The sequence below is a fragment of the Microtus ochrogaster genome, chromosome 1, assembly GCF_000317375.1.
Source record: "Microtus ochrogaster isolate Prairie Vole_2 chromosome 1, MicOch1.0, whole genome shotgun sequence".
Classification (NCBI taxonomy): Eukaryota; Metazoa; Chordata; class Mammalia; order Rodentia; family Cricetidae; genus Microtus; species Microtus ochrogaster.
This window is the reverse complement of record NC_022009.1, coordinates 11,737,633-11,761,095: the sequence shown is the minus strand read 5'-3', so window position 1 is coordinate 11,761,095 and position 23,463 is coordinate 11,737,633. Positions and strand designations below refer to the sequence as shown.

Below are 23,463 nucleotides of genomic sequence, written 5' to 3'. Positions count from 1 at the left end.
TGCATTAAATACCATTGTCCAAAATGTCCTGCCTTTCCCCTCCTTTTGTGCCTAAAATACTTGATACACGATGTGCCCTCTAAAGCAAACTGAAATACACCACACATTGTTCATTATAATCCTTGCGTTATAGCATAGATTTCTGGAACTTATTTATCTCCTGAAACTTGGAGAGCTTTGTTCAGCACCTCCCTCCACACAGTGGCAACCACCATTCTCCTCCGCTTCTATGAGCCTGACTTTATTGGATTACATTCTAAATAAACCCATGTTATTTGTCCCCTATGTTAGTTTAATTTAGGGCCATGTCCCCTCGGACCATCTTCACTGCTATGAATGACAATACTTCCTCCTTCTAAGTCATGTTCCATGGCAAATTTTCTTCATCTATTTTTTGATAGACATAGTTATTTCTATATTTTGGCTGTCATGGGTAACGCTACAATGAATGCAGGTGTTTTAGTCTATCCTTCGTTGCCGTAACAGAATACCTATGGCTAGCCAAGGTACCAAAGACAGGAGTTTATTCCGCCCGTGTATGTGAAGCTGAGAGTCTAAGACAGAGCACACACGTGAGGCGGGGCCCTCGCGCTACCATGACACAGCAGAAAAGCAGGAGGGCAGACGCCAGCTGCAGAAGAGACAAGAGCACAAGGGGCCGCTCTGTGTTCCTGCAACAACTAATTCAGTCCATTAGGGACTACACTAACCTCCCTTTCTGTCTACGGCCCTCCCCTATCTTTCTGGGACAAGGTCTTACTGTGTAACCCTGGCTAGACTGGAGCTCACTGGAGCTCGCTATCTGCTACCCTAGAACTCATTTAACTCTGTCTCCAAAGTGCCAGGATTCAAGGTGTGTGCGCCACACCTAGCCTAATCATTTCTTAGAGTCTTTCAACGTTATTGCATCAGAGACCAAATTCCAGCACAAGTTTTGGAGGGGACAAACCACATCCACATAGCAGGAGGTGACTGTTTCATGTGTTGCATAAAAACCCTTTAGTCTACTGGAGTCCCTTCTCTCTGTCTGTCTGTCCGTCTCTCTCTCTTTGTGTGTGTGTGTGTGTGTGTGTGTGTGTGTGTGTGTGTGTGTGTTAATCTCTCTCTCCCCCTCTCTCTTTTTTAGGCCTGTGTTTCTGGTCACAGGAAAGGAGACTTTATCAGGGATATGTAGGCAGTGTGCGTGTGTGTGTGTGTGTGTGTGTAACCTTCAAAGAAAACAGAGATGGTAGTCCCGTTTGAACACCAGGGCTTTGGAAGAGGCTCCTCGGATGACCACCATGCGTAGGAACTTTCTTACTGCATCTCTTCTGAACTATTTCATCAAATCCTATTCACAAGATCCACTGTGTGACGAAGAGAAGGCTCCCCTTTCTTACACCTCTTTCTTTTCTCCTCTTAGTCTGAGAATAAGGGCTGCCAAACAGATAAGACTTCTCATTTCTTCACAGAGGCCGTGATGGGGCTGGAACCCATCTCTGTCAGTTTGTTGACGGTGAAAAGAAGGGAGGGTGGTGGGGCATCAGGTTTGCTAAAGAAACATGGAGTAAGAGCTTTTCTGGAGAGGGCTCACCCAGGAGTCCAGGAATTGCAAACTTAGCTGGAGTGGAGTAGCACAATAGGTTAGGAGCCCAAGTCCCCGGATGGCATGGATGGTGGCACCACTACCCCTGGCCTAGGCTGTGGTATGTGATGCCACTCCCTATGTGTAGAAATTCAATGAAGAAAGACAAGATTCCAGCATTTCCCCAAGTGCCCAGATTACTGACTGCCTCTCTTGAATACAGTCTTTCTGTCCAGACACAGAGGCAGAGCTCAATGTTTCCAATAGGTGGAAAAGCTCACTATGGTTGGAAAAGCCAAGTACTACCCTAGCTTCTGAGAAACTCCCAGGAGAGCTATTGAAATTCAAAATGGAGCCAGGTTTGGTGAGACCAAGAGCCCTGGGGATTTGGAGGATGTGAATTAACAGCCAGAAACAATTGTAACTTATAAATACTTCTGGCTGCGCCCGACATAGGCTCCTTCCTTCTTTAACTCAAAGCTTAGTTGTACAATACATATACATAATTTCTTATAAAATTATTACATTTATTTATTTGTGTGTGTGCACGCATATGCACTCATGCGTGTGCACGCAGAAATGCATGTGGAGATCAGGGGACAGCTTGCAGGGTTCAGGTCTCTGCATCCATCATGGGGTCCTAGAGAGGAAACTCAGGTTGTCAGGCTCGGTGGCAAACACTTTACCTTCTAAGCCATCTCACCGGCCCAATATGGAAGTTCTTTATGGTTAATCGTGTTACTGGAGACCTCACTGGCCTCCATTTTGAAGACAGGAGACTCCAGGAGAAATATTCCTACAGAATGAGTGCTTCTGTCCCCCAAATTCACACGAGAAGACTAGACTCACTGTGTATTTTGAGGTGTGACATTTGGGAGGTGATTAGCTTATGGGGGGGGGGATGGAGCTCATAAATGGTGCCGTTCTCAAAGAAACCATAGAGAGTTCACTGGCTGCATCTTTCCTATACACCAGCAAAGCTCCCACCAGACATGAGCGACTTGATCTTAAACTTCCTACCCTGTAGACTTGGGAGAAATGAGTTTCTGTGTGTACACATCAGCCTGTGGTGTCTTTATCACGCTAGTCCAAATAGATTAAGAACTAATTAAGACACTCAATAATGACAGACACGGAGCATTTTCTGTCTCTTTCTCCTTTTCAGCTCTAGGAGGTGAAACTGTAATGAGAAACTTATGTCTGTCTATACTAGCCTTTCCCTCTTTACAGTTTGATACAAAGATTTATCCTTCCTATAAGTGGGGAGTTGGTCTGTCTTGATCACTTATTATATTCCCAATAATAGTAGGTTTCAATGAACACTGGTGGATGAATAGATGTATAAATGAATTCAAAGTCGTGAGCACAGATGAATTTATACCTCGTGCACATACAGCCAAGGCTCTGCACCTGAGGGTCTGTGCAGATGTCCTATCTAATGGGGCTCTGAGAGTGACATGGAGACTGCTCTGACAAATGGCACCACAGTGATGTGGGAATGATTTCTTATTAATAAAGAAACTGCCTAGGCCCATTTCATAGGCCAGCCCTTAGGTAGGCGGAGAAAACAGAACAGGATGCTGGGAGAAAGAAGCTGAGTCAGTGAGTCGCCATGGTTCTCCCACGCCAGACAGACGCAGGTTAAGATCATTCCTGGTAAGCCAGCTTGTGGGCCACACAGAATAATAGAAATGGGTTAGATCAATATGTAAGAGCTAGCCAATAAGAGGCTGGAACTAATGGGTCAGGCAGTGATTAAAAGAATACAGTTTCCGTGTAATTATTTCGGGGCATAAGCTAAGCTAGCCATGCGGGCGGCAGGGTGCCTGGGGACGCAGCCCAGCCGCTCTTATTTCAACACCACAGGACCTGACCTGTCTCTTCACTGGGTAAGCTAATCTAAGCTCACCCAGTACTACAGGCGCTGCTCGATTCTTCTATTGAATAGATTGGTTTGTTATTCGTGTCTTATGTTGAACTCTGATGCATTTTAACCCCGAGTATTAATTCTTAGGACATATAGCATTTTGAGCCTCTAACAGCAAGGTTTTTGTTTCAGAGTTACAAAAACAAAAAACAAAAAAACAAAACAACAACAACAAAGTGTACAGGCTGAGGCATAGTTCAGTGGTGGAGCACACACTTAGCACGACTTCATGGATTTGAATCCCGGCACCCACACTATAGGAACAGAGCCACAAAGTACAGTGCGGGACACTTCCTGGATGATGATGACGATGAAGATACCCTGGGCAGTGAGCCTTAACGTCACCTTTCTTTTTATAAAACCTGACTATCAGCATAGACAGTAGGGGCAGCAGACTGAAAGAAGTTAGCAGCCCTCAGAGGCACTGGGCACTGGGCGGGAATGAACGCTACCATCATGCTTCGTCTCCCAGGCCATAAAACATTTCAGTTTTTCCCAAGCCCGCTGCCAAGGCTGGGATGCCAGGAAACGCTGGGAACCTGGCCTGTGAAGACACACTTCCTAGCTTACAGGAATAAGCTGTGGAGAACAGGGTTTTGCTTCTTAAACGGTGGTGGAACAGAACACCAAATGCGCGCTTCTCGGAGCGGCTGAGGACCTGCAGAGGGAGAAACAAAGACCTCACAGAGGCCTCCAGCCAGTGTGTACCTTCCAGGCAGAGATGGAGGACCTCAGCTACCTTCTCTCACTTGTTTCTGTTGTGTTATTTTTTAACCTTCTGAATTACTCAACCAGACTCTTGCAGGGGGAAAAGAAAGCACCGCAAGCACCCACATAAATCAGTCAGAAGGAAACTCTTGATGGCCTCCGGCCTGTCTGAACCTGTTCACAGAGAAGGCAGCAAAACCTCAGGCCTTCTTAGGCCAATACTCTGTCACCATCTTCAGCGTCTCAGGGAAGTAGAAGGCCTAGCAGCATTCTCAGTTCCAAATCATGACTGATGCTGGTCAACATTTTCCTAGCCTTGAGAGCTAATTCCACACCAGCATCTGTCTCAATTCTGTGTAGGACTTTTTCTTCAAATAAGGGCTGCTTTTCTGCCCTGCGTGCTGTCTTCTTTCCTGATATCTCTCTCTCTCTCTCTCTCTCTCTCTCTCTCTCTCTCTCTCTCTCTCTCTCTCTCTCTCCATGGCAGGCTCTCTAAAGTCTCTAAAGTTACCTGCCTCCCTCTCTACTCCTCACTCCCATTTCTTCATCAAAGTGTTAAAATCCTCACCAGGCGAGCTTGGGAGGGGCAAATTGCACACTTCTGAGATCATCTGGAATTTTTTTTTTTTGGGTTTTTTCGAGACAGGGTTTCTCTGTGGCTTTGGAGCCTGTCCTGGAACTAGCTCTGTAGACCAGGCTGGTCTCGAACTCACAGAGATCCGCCTGCCTCTGCCTCCCGAGTGCTGGGATTAAAGGCGTGCGCCACTACCGCCCGGCTCATCTGGAATTTTTATACCCTTTCTTGCTTCACTCCAAAAGCTCCTGAGAGAGCTCCTGGTGAGAACAGTCAGGGTTGGAGCTCCTGGCTGTTCTCACCTTTTCTCAAGAACAGGAGCTAGCTCCTGATTTTCTCCACTGGACAGAGTCTGGTTTCGGGGTCTGGCAGACAATGTGCCACTGCCGCCTGAAACCCTCCGCCACGGGGAAGTACACGCTGCTATTCTGAGGCCCAGTTAGAAATAGTGATCGATGCGACTCCTCCCCACGGGGAAGACAGCTTTGTTGCTAGGCTGCTAAAATAAGCTTTTGTCAGCCTGCTGCAGAATCAGAAAAGCCCTGCAGTTTCTCCAACACAAACAAAGTTCGTCCAGGGCTCGGACGCTCTCAGACTCGTCAGAGAGAAGTGGTGGCTCACCCCACCTTTCTGTAAAGGCTTAGATTCCATCTCTTTAGACCCCGGGGAACAACTTCCGTACATGTAGGATGGATAGGTCACCATTTGCTTTTCAGTCGGAAACATATTCAAACACACAGCTTACATGTGCACAGACCATTTCTGGGAGTCATACAAGCAGAAGAAAGTAATTGGGGAGCTGCGGACAGGAGTACAGGGGAAGTTTAGCTCTCACTGTCTTCCTTTAAAAGCAGCAAACAGTTGTTTCCTTTCGGGTCATGTCTAGGCATAATGTACATTTTAACATTATATTAAAATGGTATTTAATACCATAATGGGATAGGATTGGGAATTGAACCTATGCCTCACACAAGCTAGGCAAGAGCTCTACCTCTAAGCCAGACTCTTAGTCCTTTAAAAATTTCTTTTTGGATTTTGAGACAGCATCTCCCTATATTATTCAGGCTAGCTTTGAAGTCTCCCTGTAGTCGGGCTAGCCTTCCATTTGTACCCATCCTGTTTCAGCCTGCTGAGTAGCTGGGATGACAGGCCTGTCCTCCCAGGCCTGACTGATGTTGGCTCCCCAGTCAATAGAGTGCCCCCGGCTCATCAGTCTTCCTGACACCCCTCTCTCCCAATGAATTCTGCTGGACAAATGTGGCCGGAAGTAAAGCAGAAATGAAGAAATATCGCTATGTCCTGTGCCAGCAGCTACATGATACCTGATATTGAGCAAAAACAAGCAAGAAAGAAGCAGTCTAGGATGTAGCCTGACGTCAGAGCAGGTGAAGGCTTTCTGTCCTCCGGCTGCCCTGGCCTAGGAGCATCTCACTGTTCTGCCTACCTCTCACTCCTGGAAAAAAAAAAGAAAGAAAATATAATAATATAAAATGTGCAACTAGTAACCATCCACTCCATTCCAAACTCTTGGACTTTTCCTTTTGGCTTTTCTATGTTTCTCCATGCACGGACATATATAAATGGCTTCTGCTGTTCTTTTTTTATAGGATTGAAATGAGCACACAGAATACTTTTTAGCTTTCTTCTCTCCCCATTGAACTGTCAAAGACGAATTAGTCTGGCTAACAACTGTAGCCTTATTCTTCCTTTTATGTACAGGGATCTTTCTTTTAGTAGCTCCATGCTATTTGACATGGGTATACCATCATGGACATTAGCTGATGCCAGAACAGGAGTCAAATTTCACGATAGCCCAGGGGGGAGGACACACTCTCAGACCCATGTTGCAGATTATGAAGTTATAAGTTAAGGTTTTCTCTGGTTTCATAAAACCTGTACATTGTGGAGCTTTTGAATTTGAGTTTGATTTCAAAGCTTTATTCTAGTGTCAGTACTGCCTCTATTGTTCACTACTGAACAGCTGGAAATACAAAAAAATAAATAAGGTTTAAAAGAGCCACCTATTTTGTCTCACACACGCAGACCCCCATAGCCAATGAGCAAACGATGGCCCTCGAGGAACGGTTCCGCTGCAGACAGTACTCCTGACTCAGAAGAGGGCTTTGGACTTGAGTGGTTTCCTTTGTTTACAACCACTGTTACCAAGTCCCCTTAAGAACCCATCCTTGGGAGTACGCCATAGTGTGTGTTCCTTTATCTCTAGCACCACAGAGGCAGAGGCAGGCAGATCTCTCTGAGTTCAGGTACAGCCTGGTCTACATAGGAATTCCAGACCAGCCAGCATTATCCAGTTAAATCCTGTCTCAAAAACCAAAACAAAACAAAAATCACAGTAACCAACCAGCCAAAAATCCAAATGCATCCTCGGGCCAGCAAGACCGTTCCTAGGATAAAGGCATTTGGTGAGTAGGCTCAAAGGCCTCAGTTTCACCCATGGGTTCCATGGTGGCAGAAGAAAACAGATTCCCCAAAGCTGTTCTCTGACCTCCACATGTGTGTGTCGGCAGGTTCTTGCCCTTCCTCACACATACCACACACAATAATAATAAATAATGGTTTAAAATGCAAAACCACCAAAACAAGCCATCCTTTTCTACTCTCCAGGACACTACTGAGAAGCCTTACGGGACCCTCTCCAGTTTTTAAGTAGTCATCGTATGACCTCTGTACAGAGTCTATAGCTGTTTCTGCGGACGGCTGCGGAATAACAGAAAGGTCACTGGGAACCTCTCTGGAAGCATTATTTGGAACACTGTTTACACCATGTGTTCACATATCAAAATATATCACTTAATGTTGGTTTAAAAGATGATGTACATGACTCCCATGATAAAATAAAATAGCTATGATACAAAAAAAAGAAAATAATGGTGAAAAAGTTTCTTGTACATTGAAAGGGGCACAGGCTGAGGGGTGCATCCTTCAGCAACGTCGTCGCTGTATGGATTCCACAGTCCTTACACAAACTGAGACAGCCGTATTGTCCCCATCAATAGAACACCATGGAATCGCTTTATGCTCAGCCTACTGCTGACCAGAACACTGTCATGCAGGGTAAGATCATTTTTTTTTAATTGTCCCCATTCCAAAAGGTAAATCCACTAAAATACTCTGAGAAGATATTTCTAAGAAAAATGGTTTTTTACATAGAATTGTAAGCCATTTCACTTTTACTTTTTATATGTGAAATTTCAAAAATCACTATTATGCTTCTCTTATAATCAGAAAAGCAAGAGTAAGTTTATTTCATACTTTGAAATCTTTTCTTTAGAAGTATTCCCTTATTTATTTTAGGGTTACCATTGTAATGAGCTTGCAAATGCAACCGTCATATTTAAAAATTTGTATTTATTATTATAATCAGGCTTCGTGTGTGCCGGCACGTGGGAGACAACTTTGGAGATTTGGTTATGCCTTTTTTACCCCATGATTTCCACCCACTAAGCCATCTCTCCAGCCCAAGTTCATTTAACAAATAAAATACAGAGCTGGGAGTGGTCACACTTGCCTGGGTTCCAAAAACTCAGAAGATCCTGAATTCACAGCCAGCCTGGGTATGTTACACACTGAGCTCCAGGTCAGACTAAGCTATGAAGCCAGACACTATCTCACAAAACAAACTAACAACAATAAAATCTCAGTGGAAAAAGCACTGATCTCATTAATGAATATAGATATCTATGAAGACATGTATTTATTGCAGAAATCTTTTTGTTTGTTTTAGTTTTGTTTTTTTTGAGACAGAGTTTCTCCACACAGCCCGAGCTGTCCTGAAGCTCACTTTGTCGACCAGGCTGGCCTCAACTCACAGAGATCCACCTGCTCTGCCTCCTGAGTGCTGGGATTAAAGGTGTGCTGCACCACGGTCAGCTGTGAAGAATATTTTAATTTGAAGACATACCCCCTGGCAACATTCAGAAGTTAATGCCACTGAACAACTTACATGTACCTGTAGAAAGGGGCCCCTACCAGACTCCCCATCACCCGTGAAGGACACAGACAGGCTAAAGGAACACACAGAGAATGTCCAATTACAATGCCCCTTGATGCTTTCCCTTCACTTTAGCAGGAAAGAGAAAAAATGAAATAGACTGCCAAAGAAGCTGTCTGAACATTGTATACAGTGCTGATGTAACTCTGAGAAACCAACATGGTTCCATGCAAAAAAAAAAAAAGAACCTCATGGTTTTATCAGAAATGCTGTGGACCAATGTAAGAAGGGACAATGCTTTTTACACTGGGTGGAAGAACTATTTATAATCCCATTAATAATGGGATGAGAATTACATTCTCATCAAAATTATCAGCCCAATTTTGAAATGATTAGAAAATTAAAACTATACTTGGAGGGCTAGAGGAATGGATCAGTGGCTATGAGCACTTGCTGAACTCACAGAGTTCTCAGGTTCAATTCCCGGCATCCACATGACAGCTCACAACTGTCTGTAAACCCAATCTCAGGGGATCCAGTGCCTTCTTTCAGCCTCTTTGGGCCCCAGGCATGCTTGCAGTGCACACATATATGTGCAGGTAAACATGCATATGTCTAAAATAAAAATAAAATAAACCTTAAAACAAAAGAATCCCATATACTTTGAAAAACACTGTTAAAACAAGCCGGGCAGTGGTGGTGCATGTCTTTAATCTTAGCACTCGGGAGGCAGAGGCAGGTGGGTCTCTGTGAGTTCGAGGTCAGCCTGGTCTACAGAGCAAGTTCTAGGACAGCCAGTACTGTTTCACAGAGAAACCCTGTCTCAAAAAACCAAAAGGGAAAAAAAAAGATAGGCAAAGTATTCCTTTTAGTAAATGAAAATTTCAGAAGGCTTTTATTTATTAAAAAAACAAGCACATACTTTGAATCCTGATGAAATTATGGATTTGGACCAGTGTAAACCATCGAGTGCCATTAACTGATGACATGGGGAAAAACAGAGTCGTTTATACAGAGCTTAGCATGGAGCTGGCTCGTGGTAGTGATCAATAAATGATGGTAAGATGATACAGTCCCAACCCTGACCGCTGCCTTAAAACAGGGAGAATATGGTTAGGTTAGGAGCTTGATCAGGCCCCAAACCACTCACAAACATCTGAGCTTCCTGTCACCATCCTAGGCACTGGGATAAAGAAACCACAGTCCCTATCCTCAAGACATGGCTCAGGTAGGGGCTGGTGGAGGGATGGCTCAGAGGTCAAGAGCACTGGCTGCCCTTCCAGAGGACCGGGGTTCAATTCTCAGCACCCACATGATGGCTCACAACCATCTGTTAACTCCAGTTCCAGGGGGATCCAATGTCTTCCTTTGGCCTCCATGGGCACAAGGCATGTATGTGGTGAACAAAACACCCACACAAATAAAAATAAAGGTATAAATAAATAAATCTTTATAAAAGAGAGAAGTGTCTTATTGCTAAGGGGCACAATGCCAAAGTAGTCCAGGGTACGTTGCCATGGGCACCCTGAACCTGAGGATGCTTAGAGCCAGGAAGACAGTGTTGGTGACAATTAGGTTGGGGTAAAAATGATTAGGGGAGGTGAGGCTGGCAAGGAGAGGATGGAGGCAAAGACAGAGAAGAAAGTCAATCCATACGCTGAGCCATAGGCACAGGGAACTAACACCAAAAGAATCCAAAAGGTATCATTATGGGGGCTTGCAGAGTTTTGACACATCCTTTATAACATTGAACAACCACCACTTACTGAATTCCTACAGCCTGAAATTTCCTTATCTGGTGAAAAATGATGGCATCACTTACCATATGAAATTAGAGCTGAATGGATAAAAACCATCCTACAGGGAGGTGTCTCCTTGCCAGAGAAAGGATGGTTCCCACCCTGCTCCATTCCTGCGGTGACAGCATCCATGGACACACCCAGCTCCATCCTGGACGCACCCAGCTCCACCCTCCCCGAGCATCACAGGAATGTGTTCCCAACAGATGTGCACCTAGAACCTCCTTGCCACCTTTCTTCTTTTCTTTACTAAAATGTCCAGTATCCAAGAAGCTTTGCTCGACCCTCGCTGTAAAACCAGTGTTGTTGACTCTGTCGTCCATTATCAGCCTCTTTCTTCATAGCGTTTATAGTTCCAACATCTGACAGACTTTCCCTTTGTCAACTTGAGCTAGAATTTCAGCTCCCTGAGGGGAAAGGAGAGCTGCCTATTTTATTTTCTGTATTTCCCCAGGGCTTAGGGCCTTGTGTGGAATACTGCAGATATACATCAAGTGTTGACTGAGGGCATGAACAAGCCCCCAGCTGGAGGGCGGGACTCATGCTATCCTTCTTTGATCCCCAGGAGCCAAGCTGAGTGGGAGGAGGCAGTTCAGACATTTGTTGAACTGTCCAGTTCAATTGCTTTTGACAAATGGCGGCGTCCAGCCGGTACAGAAAGGTCAACCTGCTGCATTTGTATTGCTTAGCAGATAAATCCAAGTTGTGGGTAACTACAATGGGAAACGGGTTTTGTGGTCAATTTGGTAGGAAAAAGAACAAAACTGGTGGCCTAATTGCATTAGCCAGGGAAACTGATTAGCACATTTATCAATTAGTGACAAATAACCAAGCTGTTGTTGACACTAGAGCCGGGCACAGACATGGCATGCCGGGACAGCTACCGTGATTTAAGGCAGGCAGTACACAGGACAATTAAGTGTTCCGGGGCTGATGCTTTGTTCCAACATTAAGTTGGGCCCTTTCAGAAAAGATATTACTGGGGTTAAACTTCAGGATGGATATTCAGTCTACTGAGGGTCTAGAAGGGTCCTCGAATCGCCCCTCAAATTAGCCACCTCAAGTTCTGTTTCACTAATACAAGAGTAAGCTAGCAAAGCGTCAACTTGTCTTTCTGGCACAAAATTAGAGGCATTCAGGATTTAAACAAAAAGACTCAGAATTCAGGTCTTGTGACCTGTCCCACAGGCCCAGCAGCCTCCCTAGAAAATCTCTTCAAGGGTTTGAACAAATACATGACAAGGAAATAGAGCGTATCATTTCAAAACTAGTACTGAAATACAAAGAAAAGAATTCAGGGGACAGGGAGTCACTGCTCCTCAAAGGGGTGAATTTAGTAACTTAAACTCCATTTGTCTGGAGAACCCTCCCCCTCCCCCATCTCACCAGCAGCTTCTTCGCTGGTTCAACATAGGTGGGAGGAACCAACGCCACCTGGTGATGCCCACGCAAAAGTCCTGTCCTTCCAGATATGGCAGGCTTCACAGAGTACAGTTTCCACTTCCGCTCCACAGGGACACTGCTCTATGCTTAGGTATGAGGGATAAAAAGACCCAAAGCCTTCAACAACTTGCCCACATCTCCAGAATCAGGATTGGGTTCGCTGCCCAAGTTCATGGAAAATCATCCAAATTGTTCCCTTAGCAGAAAGAACAAACGTGTGAACTCAAAGACTTTACAATAAAAGACTATTTTTCTACTCCTTTATATTTCTCATGGAATTCCATTTGGGGGCCGTTTACTGTAAATGCTACAGACTAGCTGTCATCCGTTCAGCCCTGCGGCCATGTTTAGGCAGATTTCAAATGGGAGCTGCTCCCCGAGATCCTGTCCTTGGTCCACTTGCTCACACTGGTTTCATGATTTGAGCTAACAGCTATATGCTAATGACATTGGACTATTTAATTTCATCCCATTCTCTTGCTTGGCTCCAGGTTCCTACCCACCACAGTGCAGTGGTTCTCATTCTGTAGGTTGCGGCCCCTTTGCCAAAACTCTATCTCCAAAAAAACATTTACATTACGATTCGTAACAGTAGCAAAATTACAGTTATGATGGCGATGAAAACAGTTTTATGGTTGGGGTCACCACAACATGAGGAACTGTATTAAAGGTTCGCAGCACTAGGAAGGTTGAAAACCACAGTGCAGAGAAACCCTCACAAGCCCGATGCATTTCTAGAGCTCCTCACATTCCGCTCTGGCCTACATCTTCCCTGGTCTCCTGGTCTTGCCTAGCTGTTGGTATCACTGGTCACTCAATTACCCATCGCAACACTTGGGGATACTCTGGCACCTTTATTCTGGACCCAACCCTAAGTCCTGGTTGTTCTACTCAGTGAGAGCTTTTACTCTGAGGCTCTCTGCTGTCCTACCACGGTACTTCCACTTCAGTCATGGTTATCTGTCTACAAGGAAGATTGTAACTGCCTCCTGAGGACACGCCCCTAGGATGCCACTCCCCATGGGTATGTCCACATGGGCCACCACTCCCTGACAGCACGTGAAATCAAAATGTTCTCCTATCATACAAACTGTTCAACCCAGGCTCCCTGGAAGAGAATGTGCCGGATGCTGTTTCTCACTACGTAACTACACAGGAGCCCAGTCTTCAGTTGGAAATGAGTCCTCGGGAAATTATACTGTATTTCCCAGTCTTCACTGCAGCTGGGGTAGCCATATGACTATGTTCCAGCAAACTCCATGGTAAGCATTATATACAACTTCAAGAAGGGAGCTTACCCAGTTGGGAACAGTGCCCTTCAGCACTGCCCTTCTAACTACTTGGAATGCAAAGTCAGAGGCAATCCGTGGACCATTAGCAATTATCTTGACTAGGAGGTGGCCATAAAGGTGTCAGAACACAGGTCCTCAACACCGACCTCCAGATCCCACGGGACTGCATGGAGCTTCCGTGGCAGAGCTAAACCTTGAGTTTCACAAGACGTATGTGTTTCTATACGGCTTAAGCAGTTGCCGTTTTTAGGCCTCCTGTGATGGTAGTGGTGCCAAATCCTAAAGGATGCACAAGTCGAACATGTCAAGCCCTACAGTCTCATTCCAGCCGCCCCGTGGAACCTCATCTTCTCCTGTATCAACCGTTAGGCTCTGGTGCTCCCCCAACTCCTGTAGTTTTAATGTTCTCTGTTTTACTTCAGTGTGGTGACTTTTCACAGTCAAATAACCTTATCTTTGTTCAGCTTCCACTTCCCACACTCAGCTCAGACGTCACTTCCTCCATGACATTTGCCTGGATGTCTCACATTGAATGGCTATTCTCTGCCTTATTGCAAGTGCAAATACCCCCCAGCAGGTTCGTGCATCCAGTGGATTTCTTGGTCTCTATCTGGTAGGTTGTGGGGCCTTTGGGAATGTGGCTTAGCTATCAAAAGTGGCTCACAGGAGGTGGGCATTGATGATGGTTAGCACGCTCTCCTTCCCAGACTGCCCAAATAGGAACAAACCACTAGGCGGTCTGCTACCACCCAGACTAAGCTGTTGTGAATTCCGCCATACCTTCCTGTCCATGATGGTCTAAAACTAACCATGAACAAACTCTCTCCTTACATTGTCATTTTTAGGGATTTTGTCACTGCAATAAGAAAAGTGACTAACACACTGGCATGCTCTGGTTTTGGAATCTATCGGCCATTCATGGTCTGTGGATTATCCATCTCTCTCTACCAAAGAGGGGAAAAAGCCTCAAAGAGCAGAACTGTACTCCCTTCATTTCAGATGTATGCCTCCTCACACAACACTCGGCACGCTGTCAGCCGACATAGCTAGCCTTGACTGGATTTTCCTCAGTGAAATGGAGGAGACAGCAATGAATGCCTCAAAATTTCCCATTAACTCTTCAACCAGGGGGAAGTCAGAGATTAATCATATTTTCAGTTTTCTGGAGATGGACTATAAATTACAGATGATACACCATCCTGACAGAACCCCTACTGTGAGAAACAGTTTGCTACAGATAGACCATCCTGACAGAACCCTACTGTGAGAAACAGTTTGCTGGTTGGATATTTGAGACCTGGATTTCCTCATTAGTGAAAAAGAAGTTGGCCTTAGGTAATCTTTGAGGCCTTCACTGTTTCTAAACTTTAATAACCTTATTGTTGGGTATAAACACTGAGACGCGGATGCAAAAAACTCACAGCGACTGGATGGTTCCTCCAGGGATTGGCAACATGACCAGCTTACCTAAGTCTCAAATAAATTATTTATGAGGTATATCTAATAAAATTTTAAAGTCATCAGATGACTGTGCCCACTCTGGGATAATGGAATACTAACTGTGGGAAATTATGCCTCACTGGTTTCAGCGACACGGCTCTTAGAAGCTCCAGAACCTGCCACTCGCATCTCATCTGCTGTTCTTTCTGCCTGCAATAGTCTTCTCTTCTTCTTCTTCTTCACTAGTGTCCTGAGCCTAAAGGTCACTTCCTTAAGAAGATCTGTCTCTCCCTAGCCAGACCCATTGCCCTAGGGGAATTCTCGACCATGACACTGCATTTCCCTGCTTCATGCCTTGGCTACACTTGCTGCTGCTGTGTGTGTGATCACCTGACTGACAACTTTCCCAGCACTGGGCCATGTTCTCCACCAGGGAATAATCTTGGCTTTGTTCATTGTTATGTTCATGTCCTTGGAAGTGAGTTGATGGTCACTAAGGGATCTCTAAGGGCTGCTCAGGGGAAGCGCAAAGGCCTACAGTTTCCCATGGGGAGGGGGGGCCAGGTAATTCCAAAGAGCTGGAAAGCCCGAGTTCCTCATACACCTTTAGAAAAAGAATAAGGGACAACGGCCACTCTCTGGCGACGATGGGAAAGTGGTGTCTGAATGAGCAAAGTGTGAGATGAAGGAGGCAGGAACGTGACTGAGAAGTTCTGGGGATCGCTCGCCACCAAAATCTCACGTTGAAGTTACTCACATCCTTAGCGCTTCTGTGGCTGGCCCTTTCTGAATATTACAAGGGCCTAGAAAAAATGACAGATGACAGCGGGTAGCCATCTTTGCAGTCAAGCAAGCGAGGAGTGAGTGAACCTGCTTCTCAGAAGAAAGAATGACGCCATTTGATGACTAAGCAAAAAGAGACATCCCTAACCTGACTCGCACCTTTATCCAAAGAGATTTTTCTTATTACATGCAGAGGGAAAACACAAATGTGGAAATGGACCCTAATAGAGGTGAGGTAAGATCACACAACTCTAGACTCAAATGACAGACATTTGGGGAGTTTGCAGGCCTGCTAATAAGAAACGCTGAGAAGTAAGGGAGGTCTCAGGAGACAGGAATCAGAGACGTTGACCCAGTTTTCCAGAAGGAGAGAACTTCAGGGAACAATGACTCAAGCATGCATGAAGCATCTGCCATGACCCCAGCTCAGAAATGATGCTCAGGCAGATTCCTTGTGAATCTCCAGCCACAGAGCAGAGCCACACCTAACCAACACACAAGTGTCTGCACCAACCGGCCTCCCAGTACCCTGATCCTGCCCTTGAGAAAAGAGGTGGGCAGTGTCTGAGAAGGTTATCTTCAGAGTCAGCCACTGTCTTCAGAGCCCAGGTAACAGGACTTTCCTAGGGAACGTTAGATGTGTTAGAGCGCTAGTCCTCGGATTCATCTCCAGCATTGGAAAAGGAAAAAAAAAAAAGAAAAGAAAAGGAAACAGAAAATGACAAACGAGACAGAGGCAGGTTTTTCTCCCAAGCTGAAGGGAAATCAAAGGTGAATTTCAGGAAAGGTCTGAGGTGAATACTGAACTCTGTGAGGGGAAGAGGAAAAGACAGTATGCCGGGTCTGGTGTCAGCCTCTACGGCTGCCTCACACCTGGGAAATGGAACAGCGAGACAGCACACAGGCACTTTAGGGGTGAACACTGATTGCCAAATATGCAGCCTGCTGAGGGCTGCACGGGGCCTAATGCCGTCAGGCTCACACATGTCTGAGTAGAACATGGAAAGGAGGCACCAGAATCTAAACTGTACAAGCTCCTCCTTATCCAATATATCAGAGACAGAGCAAGTGTGTGCTGGCAGGCTTAGTGGTTTGGAATTGAAGCATTGGAGATGGCTGAATTCTCCTTTAATGCAGTGTATGGAGCATCACGTGAAAAGGTTCCTGTACTACTTACTATACATGGCCTTCAAGCCTTTGCATTCCCCTACTTTCTCCTAGAGTCTGACTTTGGAAATCATCCAAGCTACATAGAAGTTATCCATGCACCGACCGGGTGCCTGGTAACCCAGGTCACAGGGATGAACAGTTCTTTCTCTTTGTCAAAGCTGACTCCATGACTCTCCCTCTCACTTTGGTTTGGGGACTTTGGTGGGCTGCAGACTTTGCAACAGAAAGCACAAAGGCTAAGTGTTCTGCAGCTGCACCTCCCAGGCCCCAGGCTTGCTGGCGAATGCTCCCGAGAGTCAGGGTAAATATACAGCTGTGAAATATGGAAGTGTGAGCGGCCTGTCTTCTGATCTCTCCCATGGGTCTGGTCACTGAAAAAAGGGAAATTCACGACAGAGAGAGCACCTCATCTTCTTTCTAAGATTCTTCTTGAAGATGACTTGCCAATGGTGCCACCTTTATAATTTGCTGGAAAATAAGTCACATATGCCCAGGAATAAAGCCCCCCAAACCAAACAACCCATAACTTTATTTCGACAGCTCAAAGGAATCCTCTAGAGAGGGCATTTCCGTTCTTATAAAGGTCATCTTGGGATACACATGATAAATGGAGATGTCTCAAGTTCTCAAGTTTCTTACTAAATTCCTGAATCCAGCTCACTCTCTGGGACCCAGAGATGCCCTTGACTATGTGAGAATTCCAAGGACTTGGCTTTCAGAGCCTCACTTTTAAGTCTCTGGCCCCCACCAGGAGCCAGATAGAATTAAAGCACCCCGTGGAACAAATCCACAAGACAAAAATAGCACTTTAATCTATCCTGATTAAATGTTCTCCCTTCAAAGTCAGCCATATCAGTTAGACTCTAATAAACGTGGGGATCTGAGTTCAAGAATAAATGAAAATCAGAACTGAACTAGAAATTAGGATTGAGTCACAGATAAAAGACACTGAGTGTAAACCAGAATGTGGATGGATACTGCCTCGCCAGAAACACCATCAGCCAGTGACAATGCATGTGCTCTATAGAGCAAGATTCACAAAGCAAATGGAATTAAGTAGGATGTTCAACCTGGACGAGCAAGCTTGTGCTTGGATCACCGTGTATGCAGGGTGTTGTGTAAGGAAAGGCCCCAGAAAATCAGGCTACTTGATTGGACCATCACTCCCCTTTTGGGGTGGTTCTGCTAGATTATGTCAAGCTGATCACTGAAACTAGCCATCACATGTGGCAATCAAGTTATAACATGCTTTAACGAGTGGGATTCAGACCGCAGGTGAAAGGAAACATCAACATGACCCAGCCTGACACTCGCTGGCTATTCCATTTCTTATGCATCCACCGTCTCTCTGATGAATGCGTCATTGGGTGACCATTGATTTTGAATCTATTCAAATTACATCTCATTAAGGTCAAAAGATTGTGCCATGAAATGTAATCAATTACTGTTGGGAGACTACACATGAATACTACCATCAACCCCACTCCATAGGTTTAGCTGTGGACTGGCAAACCCCAAGTCGGTCAGACTCAACACTACCTTATAGCTACTTCCAGCAATAGTCAGGACACATTGTTTGGCTCAGCTGCAGATTCTTAAAACAGAATGGGTCCACATTGACCAACTCACTTCAAATATTAGAATGGAAAGACAGAGAGCTGAGAATGAATCCAGCACTTTTCAGGGCTGGGCTACCACAGTAAATGCTGGCTGGCCCAATCCATGACTATTAATCTCTCTGGAATTCAAACAGGCTGACCATTTTAGTCTGGAGACGGAGCTCATCTCTCTGTTAACTCTAACAAACACTTGGGCCTTCCTTCTGTGGATGTCATTGCTAAAGTGTTTAGTTGATGATCGTGAGAAATGGAAGGCCGGCCAAACGTGGAGCCAGGCCGGGGGTAAATCAGAAGCGGCGCCCAGCACAGACTCACCGGTAGATGATGCCTTTCTCGTGTAGGAACATGAGTGCAGAAATGATCTCCGCGGCGTAGAAACGAGCTCGGGCTTCGTCAAAACGACGGGACTTTTGAATGTGGAACATCAGGTCACCTCCGTTCACAAACTCCATGACAAAGAACAGACGGTCCTAGAGGAAGCACAAGGGAGCTGATTAGCCTGTTGTTCATTCATCAGCATTGGGCTCCCTTGAAGAGACAGATATTCCATGAAACATGCAGACTGCTGTCTGGGAGCAGACGATGGTCCTGTGGGGTCAGGTCCTTGATCCCATAGGGGAGAATGGCATGGAAATCCCCTAGGTAGTCCCACACAACCCTGACTTTCTACACAGCGAAAACATCAGGAGACCTTGGTTCTCATTCCAGCCTGACACATAAAAGATCCCACAAGAGGAGAGTGAGTGGGCAGTAAGTCTGCTGACAAAGGTCTTCATTGGAGCATACAGGGTTAATCAAAAGGCACTGGGGAGGGCGCTTCATTCCTCACAAATGAAGAGAAAACAAAAAAAAAAGGGTAAACTCCTTTAGCAAACGCAGCTAAACGGAAGCCTCAATAGGCAGCCCCTGTTAGAAATTCCTCCATCAAAAGGCCATAAACTAGAAGTGGACGTAAAGCACACTGGAGGTCCCACCTGCACTGACTCCTGCTAGGCAGGGACAATGCACACCTAACAAAGCTTCCTCCGCAGCTGCTAGGGACTACACGTTCTGCACCAAGGACTCATGGACCATAAGACTGCTTCATGACAGAAAGGTCCATCCAACACACAACTGCCGAGACACACAGGGTAAACTGCTTGTGTCTAAGGGCCTCTACCATCAGTGAATCTCTTCACTTCCTTCCCTGAGCTCTGAGTGGGGTGCTGGAGACCCCGCAAAGAAGCCCATAGACATAAAGCAGATATGTTTTCACCTGAGAAAGGCTGGTACAAGAAACACGGATTCTTAAAACATAAACAGCAAGCCCACACATTCTGGTAAAAGCTGTGAAGGATGTGGTAGAGGAAGCAGGGACATCTGACACCTGTGTGTGTGCGCGCGCGCGCGCGCGCGCGCGCGCGCCGCATGGGGGGGCAGGGCTGGGGAGGTGCCTGAGCCTTGTGAGGCAAGGCCTACCGGTGAGTGCAGTCCTTCAGAGATGGTGCTGCCCTCTCTGGGGACGGGGATGTGGGCGGTCACTGTGTGGGCAAACTGGTATTTTATCAAAGGATGCATACATGCAAGAACCCGCCTTTCCTTGGGGTTTCAGATGCTACCAATTTTGCTCCTGGTGGCGGGAAGTCTGGCTTTGGCTCACTTCCCAGGGTGTTGCTGTTGCATATCAAATTGATCTCTTTCAGGGCAGCATAACCCATGACCTCCTACTTCCTATAGTAAGTAAAACCTCAGTCAGAAGGGAAGGCAAACAACTGTGTATGTGTGTGTGTGTGTGTGTGTGTGTGTGTGGTGTATGTGTATGTGTGGTGTGTATGTTTGTGTATGTATATGTGTAAACTACACCTGTTTTTCTATCAGCTAGAAACAAAAGGGCAAAGTTCACAAAAATAAACTCCTACCACCTCAGCTCTTCAGGTTTCCCCATAGCCCAAGGTAAGGCCATACAAATAGAGCAAGCCCTGTGACTAAGCTAAGGGTCCTCATCTGAGTGTGAGTGACAAAGGGAGAGACAGGATGGGGTGGGTGGCTTCAGATGAGCAATGGCTGTCCTGTATTCCACGGGCCGGAGTCTGGTGGGTGGGCCACATTGGCAAATGGGTTTGGTGGAAGCTTAGCCCTCCAGAGACAACTGGGGAAGCAATACCTGCCAGGAAGTTGTGACAGGACTCAGCTGGGGTGGTAGCCCCAGGGGTCTGCCGAAGACTAAGATGGGGGAGCCTCCCTGAAGTGTCCCTGAACAAGTAGCACAGCTTTATGCTTCCCGTGAACCACCCTGTTCACCTTCCTCAGGGATGTGGCTGGCAGCCTGCCATTTGAATTCTAGTCGCTCTGAACATCCCATTACTGGGAGCGAGTCCATAGGCAAGCAGTCATTTTGAGGCAAATGTAAGCCAGTGTCCTTGGCAAGGTTTTCCAAGGCAGCAGCGGGCATCAAAAGATAAAGGCATTAAGAAGGAAGTCTCTTCCACACACAATATCTTTTCATATCCAAAATCTAAAAGGCCGGACCCTGGGCCAAACGGCAGATGTGAGGGTAAGACATGCTGCCTTCGGGTCTTTCTCTATCTCCTCCATCTTGGCTCTGCCCACAGCACGGGGTTCAGGGCAGATCTCAACCTACAGAATCACCCATGGCAAGGGTGCGATACACAGAATCTGATGCTGCTACAGCTAGTGGCTCCGATGAAGATATTTTCAGCTCAGAAGAGAATGTAGACATGTAGAATGTTTTCAGTTATAGCCAGAGAAAAGACACACACACACACACACACACACACACACACACACACCAAAAAAACCATGTAATGGCAGACATCAGCTTCAGATTTTCCACTTCTCAGGACTTGTTTCAGGTTTCTAAACTCTCATGGTCTTTCTCCACACTCTTTTCTCACTGGAACTTGAGAGCAGGAAGAGAACATACTGGAAAACGTGTAATTTTAAAGCTGCCTCTCACCAAAGCATCATCTAGGCAGTGGGAAGGGGAAGGTGGCTATGGGACCTTCATACCCTGCTCTCTGTTAGCGCAGGTCATTGATAACCGCCCTTTCTCTCAAGCCGCATCACGCTTACTGGAATGGCATCCCAAACCAGAGCCAACTGGCTGTGTGTTGTATCTCGGGAGCTGCAAGGGTCTGAGTACATGGCACCTCCTGAAGCTCTCTGAGACCTTACTGCTCTCTTTAACCGTCTGAGCAAGAAACACCATTTACCACACACACACAACTGCAGGCCCTGGGTAAGGCCCATGCATCCTGAAGCAGATGTGGGCCTACACCTGCTCAGAGACATGAAGATGGAGCACACCAGTCGGGGGGGGAAGGGTGGCAGAAGGGTCCATCAGGGTCGCAAGGAGGGAGAGAGAGCATCCTGCAGGCTTAGCGAGGATCTGAGGACAACTCTTGAGAAGAGCTGACTGGTTGATTCAGAAGGTGAAGAACAGGGCAGGCCAGAGGAGGATGGAGAGAGGATGGGCAGATGCGATGCACAGAGGCCAGGTCTGATGCCAGGCAGAACACAGGCTGCCAAGCGCTGCAGCTGTTGAGCACAGAGTCCTCTGCATCCCGGCTGCTAGATGTATAACCAACCCTTGGAAGAAGCAAGAGGCAAGTGTAGGAGGTGTTGACCCCATCCTAGGTCACCCGCAACTGAGAACTACAGGGTCCTCAACTCCCAATAAACAGGATCATTCACCTACTGCATTAGAATCCTAAGTCCAGTGCCTGGGATAAAATATGTGACATCTGTGGGATAAGGCTTGAAAAGACCCCAGGGAGCGCTGGGATATGTCATGTATCATAAAACATCAGTAACAAACCAAATCACCCCAGAGAAATCTTATTCCTTTGGAATGAACTGCATCGATCTCCAGGAAGCCTTCGCATGTGGTGACGATCTCCCCACAGAAGAGATCTGTATGCCAGGAGGTGGGCGATAGCCTCTTGCCTACAACCCCCCTTGGTATCCATGTTGGTCAAGAACTCATCCCGAGGGTTACTTGCCCAATGCACTGTGCTGTGACACAAGAAAAGTCCTTTGGGGGAATCCTGCATTAGGGAGGGACTGTGTGATGGATTAAGGTGGCTGTGAGTCACGCTTAGGGCAGAGAGGGCTCTTCTAATCCTACCCTGGCAGAGACAGCCAGGGGATTCTCTCTGCATTCAAAATGTGTCCACACAACTGCTTCATGATTCCTAACATCTCCTGTCCTAGAAGCTGAGCCTGAGCCTCTGCAGAGCGTCACCTGTGGCTTTGGCTCCTTCAAGGCAGGTTTGCCCTGACCTGTGGAGGAGGAAACCGAGACGGGGTAAGCTTCAGTTCCAAAGCCAAGCCCTTTGTCTACCCTGCGTGCCTCTCCATGGTCTCTGATTCAACTAACCACAAATGCAAGCCATCAGCATGGGATGGATGATGAACACCTGGGGGAATAAAAGCAACTCAGAAATCCCTTTGTCCCCACGCCCTGTATTAGTTACAGGCACAGAGTTCAAGGAGCTGGTGCACGGCAATAATAAAGTTTCTGTCGTCATCGGCCCTGGGTCCATTAACCCACGGAGGCCTGTGCCAGCTCTCTGCCCTGGCTCTCTGTGAACAGGATCCTGATAAACATATCTCCTACACTGGCAGTGGCTGGCAGCCAGAAACACTTCTTAAAGTTCTTCTTTATAGGTTGTTCCTGGAAGTTGAAATCGATACGCAGCTAGGTGAGGTGAAGCCTGGCTACACGGTAGAGCTCCACTAAGATGACACAAGTGGCAAAGTGATGGCACGTAAGGAGTGTGAACGAACTACGGAGGCCGTGGAGGACACCTTTGGAGGTGTCTGTGCAGGGATGGTACTGCCCTTCCCAAAGTCTGCTCCAGGGCCATGCAGGCAAGCACTGCACCTCCAGCACATGACTAATTGGAAGGAGCCTACTTTTCCATGGTGGGTCTCTTTCCCAGAACATTCAAATGAAGAGTTTTAATGCAATCTGAGCTCTGTGTAAGGACTAAGAAAATGTGACTCGGGGAGCTGAGACTGCCTCTGTGGCATAAACACATGCAATTCCTCAGAATAACAGAGCGGTACAAACATAGATGGGTGCACGGATGGGTAGATGGATAGACGCACGGATGGATGGACAGATGGGTGGATGGATAGACGCACGGATGGATGGACAGATGGGTGGATGGATAGACGCACGGATGGAT

At 46.5% G+C, this 23,463-nt stretch overlaps 1 protein-coding gene across 1 annotated transcript in view; it reads right to left on the bottom strand.

Moving 5' to 3' along the window:
- Nucleotides 1–23,463, bottom strand: part of Prkch (protein kinase C eta) — a 203,559-nt gene that overhangs the window by 46,114 nt on the left and 133,982 nt on the right. Inside the window, exon 10 of the mRNA XM_013346887.2 lies at nt 18,587–18,741. Within this exon, the coding sequence (XP_013202341.2) occupies nt 18,587–18,741 (155 nt within the window). The remainder of the gene's footprint in view (nt 1–18,586; nt 18,742–23,463) is intronic.